This window comes from Carlito syrichta, unplaced genomic scaffold (assembly GCF_000164805.1).
Source record: "Carlito syrichta isolate Samal-C Ts95f unplaced genomic scaffold, Tarsius_syrichta-2.0.1 Scaffold308158, whole genome shotgun sequence".
NCBI classification, from domain to species: Eukaryota; Metazoa; Chordata; class Mammalia; order Primates; family Tarsiidae; genus Carlito; species Carlito syrichta.
The window spans coordinates 483,557-488,000 of NW_007252254.1; the positions used below are offsets into that span (position 1 = coordinate 483,557).

General features: G+C 52.1%; 1 protein-coding gene across 1 annotated transcript in view; it reads right to left on the reverse strand.

Moving 5' to 3' along the window:
• Positions 1–1,389: 1,389 nt before the first annotated feature.
• Positions 1,390–4,444, reverse strand: part of INPP5D (inositol polyphosphate-5-phosphatase D) — a 133,379-nt gene continuing 130,324 nt past the window's right edge. The window contains exons 26-27 of the mRNA XM_008065112.2: positions 3,575–4,151; positions 1,390–2,584 (exon numbers count right to left, since the gene is read on the reverse strand). Coding sequence (XP_008063303.1) covers positions 2,582–2,584; positions 3,575–4,151 — 580 coding nt within the window. The 3' untranslated portion in view covers positions 1,390–2,581. The remainder of the gene's footprint in view (positions 2,585–3,574; positions 4,152–4,444) is intronic.

Below are 4,444 nucleotides of genomic sequence, written 5' to 3' on the forward strand. Positions count from 1 at the left end.
GCCCAGCAGGTCGAGGCTGCGGTAGCTGGGAGCAGCCACTGCACTCCAGTCTGGGCGACAGAGTGAGACTCCAACTCAAAAAAAAAAAAAGAATGTCCTGGTGTCGGCCAAGCACAGTGGCTCAGCCTGTAATCCCAGCACTTTGGGAGGCTGAGGCGAGATTGCCTGAGCCTGGGGGTTCAAGACCAGCCTGGGCAACTTCATGAGACCTTGTCTCTACAATAAATCACACACACAAAAAAAACTAGCTGGGCGTGGTGGCATGTGTCCGTAGATCCAGCTACTTGGAAGGCTGAGGTGGAAGGATCGCCTGAGCCCAGCAGGTCGAGGCTGCAGTGGCCATGAAAAAAAAAGTCTTGGTGTCTCCAGTTTTTTCTCTCCCCCGGCTCTTCTCCTAGAGTCAGAGGCTAGGGCCTGGGACTCAGGTCAGTTTTCATGTAGGATCAGGAAGCAAGCCTGCAGGGTGAGAGATCCCACCTGGGTAGGGTTAGGGAGCTGTGGTCCCAGCTAGCCCTGCCCTGCCGGGCTCCATGTGCCACTATGGTAGGGCAGTGAACGGTTTGCTCTGAGGCTGCCAAGGACATCGCTCTTTTAAGCTTTGCCTGGAGCCTAGGCCTGGTGTCTTTGATAGGAACAAAAGCACTCAAGGTGGGGTTGCAGCACCCTGCAAGTGAAGCCAAGCAGCACTCATGCTGTGCCTGTCTTGGGCCAGGGGCTGCACTCAGACTTGGGATCCCATGACCTGGGGAGTCCATATGTGTTTATTATCTCTGCAGCTTGAGCAGTGAACACTTTTTTTTTTTTTTTTTTGAGTTGGAGTCTCACTCGGTCGCCCAGACTGGAGTGCAGTGGCCGCTCCCGGCCACCGCAGCCTCGCCTGTTGGGCTCTGGCGATCCTTCCGCCTCAGCCTTCCGAGTAGCCGGAATTACAGGTATGCGCTACCACGCACAGCTGATTTTTTGATTTATTGTAGAGATGAGGTCTCGCTGCCCAGGGTCTCGAACCCGCAGGCTCAGGCAATCCACTCACCTCAGCCTCCCAAAGGTGCGGGATTACAGGCTGAGCCACCGAGCCCGGCTGCAGTGAACACTTATAAGGACTGAGAGGAACTTGTGGGCTGCAAGACAGCAGGGGGACTCTCGTGGAAGTTGAGTGGCTTCAGGGTGCTTGGAGTCCCAGGAGGATGTGCGAACGGAGTGCCGACCACCCCAGTTCCTGGTCCAGGTCCAGCTTCAGACTGGCTCCATGGTGTCCCATCTGGTCAGGACAACGCCTTCCGTTACAATCATAACCCTCAACTGCCTCCCCCTCCCCACTGCTGCTATGTTGGTCTTAGAAATGTGTCTGTGGTTCTGAATGTCAGGGAAAAGATGCCACACAGAGTGGAGCCGAGTGAGTCACAATTTATTGGTCACACAGACTGACATCCATGAGAACGTGGGGCAATTACCCATTCTCCAGCATTCACACACACCTCTGGATTCAGTTTCCTACATTAATTGTTATATCAAAAAGCAACACAAGGAAATATACCACCAGTCTATTCTCCTAGTATCCAAGGAAGCAGAGCTGAAAGCCACGGAGCTTGGAAGAAAAGGATGCACTATTTCGAGAGCCTGAAACGAAGAGGCCTACCCTCCCTCCCTGGCAGCCAGGCTGGAGAGCTTGGCTTGTAGGAACAACAGCAAAGACTTCTATCAGCATGATGGGATCAGTGTGGGTGAGCTTGGTTCAACCCACAGCTGGTGGGGGTTGCCCACTTTGAGGAGGACACAGGGAACCCAGCATAGGCCTTGGCATCCCTAGATTGGGCTGAGGCCAGATCTCACCACTGGAGAGTAGGAGTTGATTTTCCCACTCTTCCAGCTAAAGAAGTGAGAAGCCAGGTAGATCCCTGCTCCCTGCCTAGCTATGCCAGAACCCCTGGAGCTGTAGCTAAAACAGCTTGCATCACTGAAGCTAGATAGGACAGACTCCTTGGACCCTACATTAGCCACCCAGACTCTTCAGCTCCCTAAGGCCAAGCCCTCATCTTGCTCCAGGAGGGCACTGACCTTCTTAATGCTTTGTCCAAACCCCTCCGTTTGGAACTGGTAGGTTTGGGTACATGGTTTTAGTTGGCCAGAGACTTAGCTCTCGAGATTGTCCTGACATAATGTTCATAAAGCACTTAGCACGGCACTTGGCACATGGTGAGTACTTGATCCATGTGGCTATTATTATTATTAACATTATTATTATTATTTATATCTCCACCCTCGAATCGGCACTTCAGTTCCTTTCTTCAGAATGGCACCTTGAGCAAGGCACTGGGGGCCCAAGTACCAAGATCGAGGTGGGGACCCAAGTTGCTTGTTGCCCGTCTGGTGCACGTTTTCCTTCCAAACTCAGCACTTGGTGCCAAGTCTTGCTGGCAGTGCACTCCTTGACCACACAGAAACTAAGCCCTTTCCTGAAAAACACAAAGGCTTGTGGAAGAAGCTAGGTAGGAGGAGCCTGCAGGAGGTCCCAGGAGAGGGTCCGAGTGGTTTTGTGTGGGTCCTCTGGGCTCCCAATTCATCGGCAGCTCACCAAAGGGCTTCACTGTGGGATAAGAACAGAAGGCTGTCAGGGCTTATTTTCATCAGACCACATTTAACTAAGTGGCCTGTGTCACTATTAGGTTAGTCTTCAAAACATGTAGCTGAAAAGAGACAGCACTACTGTTCTAAGAACTTTATTTAAGCATTTTCTTTTAGAGACAGGATCTCACTCTGTCACCCAGGCACAATCAGGGTTCACTGTAGCCTTGACCTCCGGAGCTCTGTCCTCGGCCTCACAATAGCTGGGACTTCAGGCCTGAACCTCTGCATCTGGCTAATTAAGTACTTTATATATAGTCTAACATATATACAGGTGAAATATATATATATAGTACACAAGATATTAAATTATATGTAATATATACTATAAATATTTTATATATAAATGATAACATATAGTAATAATACACAAAACTCTGTGATAGAATGTAAATTCTCCCTATAAATCTATGAGGCAGGTACCATGAATAGCTCCTTTTTACAGATAAGCAAACTGAATCTCAAGGTACAAAGCCAGGAAGTGATAGAACTGGGACTCAAGTTCAACAGGTTGGCTCTAGAGTCTGCTCTTCATCGCTACTAGTTTTATTCAAAAAGAAATTTTTCTTATATGGAGGGGAAATTGTGTCTACAGTCTCTAAAATACTGGGAAAAATTTTAAATACTGATACTAACCATGACAATAATAAGATAGAAATGATCTAAGCTCCTTATCTTTATGGAGTCTTATTCCTCTGGGCCCGATGCAGGGTCAGGAGTTTGTCCACAGCCCCTCCTTTATCCCTTTGGATAAAGGGTTGCACAGGGTTGGGGATCTGGGGAACAGGCAGGCTGTGTTCAAATTCTTACTCCAGCCTTTCCTCATGGAGTGGCTCCCAGGGCAGTCACACACATATGCACACACACTGCACACGTGCACACACACGAATGCATGCACACATACATGCACGCGCACACGCACCAGGGCAAACGAGCCCATGCGGTGGCGCACCTGCATGGCGGTCCTGCTGAGCGGCCCCTCCTCCGGCCGGTGTTTGCCGTGGTGTGGGAGCTCGGTGTGCTCGCGGTAGTCGCGGCCCTTGGAGTGCTGCAGGTGCAGGACCGCTTGGCTCTTGACCGGCAGGGGCGGCCGCGGCGTCGGGGCGGGCAGCATCTGCTGGCTCATCTCCGACCTGGACGGCTTGATGGGCCTCTTGACCGGCACCGGGGCCTGGCAGCCGGCCGCGGCCTTGGACTTGCCTTGGCCCTTGTCCGCGCCGGCCGCCCTGCCCTCTGCGGAGATCGAGCAGGTGAAGGCGCGCAGCCGGGGCGCCGGCTTGGTTGTCCCCTCGCTGCGCTCGGCCTCCTGCGCCCTGGTGAGCACGATGCTAGGCGATGGGCCGCCCGGCTCCGGGCAGGGCGGGGGCTCCTTCCGCAGCAGCTTGGGGGATTCCTGCTCCTTCCTGGGAGCCACCTTCGGGAAGGAGCTCACGGATCCATACAGGGGGTTCTCGAACATCTCAGGCTTTGTCAGAGGCAGGTCCTCCGGAGGCAGCGCCTCCCCCGCGTTCTTCCCGGGATCGGTGGGCCTGAAGCCGGAGGCAAAGGGAAGAAACGAGTTCAGCAGAGAAGACACCAGGGCCTGGCTGCTTGATGGGTCTGGGCTTTTCTTTTGGGGTGACAAAAACGTCTTGAAACTACATAAAGATGAATAGCATTGCAAACATACTAAATAACACCAAATTGTTCATTTTGAAATGGTTAATTTTATGTTATGTGACTTTCACCTCGATTTTTTTTTTTTTTTTTTGAGTTGGCGTCTCACTCTGTCGCCCAGACTGGAGTGCAGTGGCACACTCCTGGCCACTGCAGCCTCGACCGG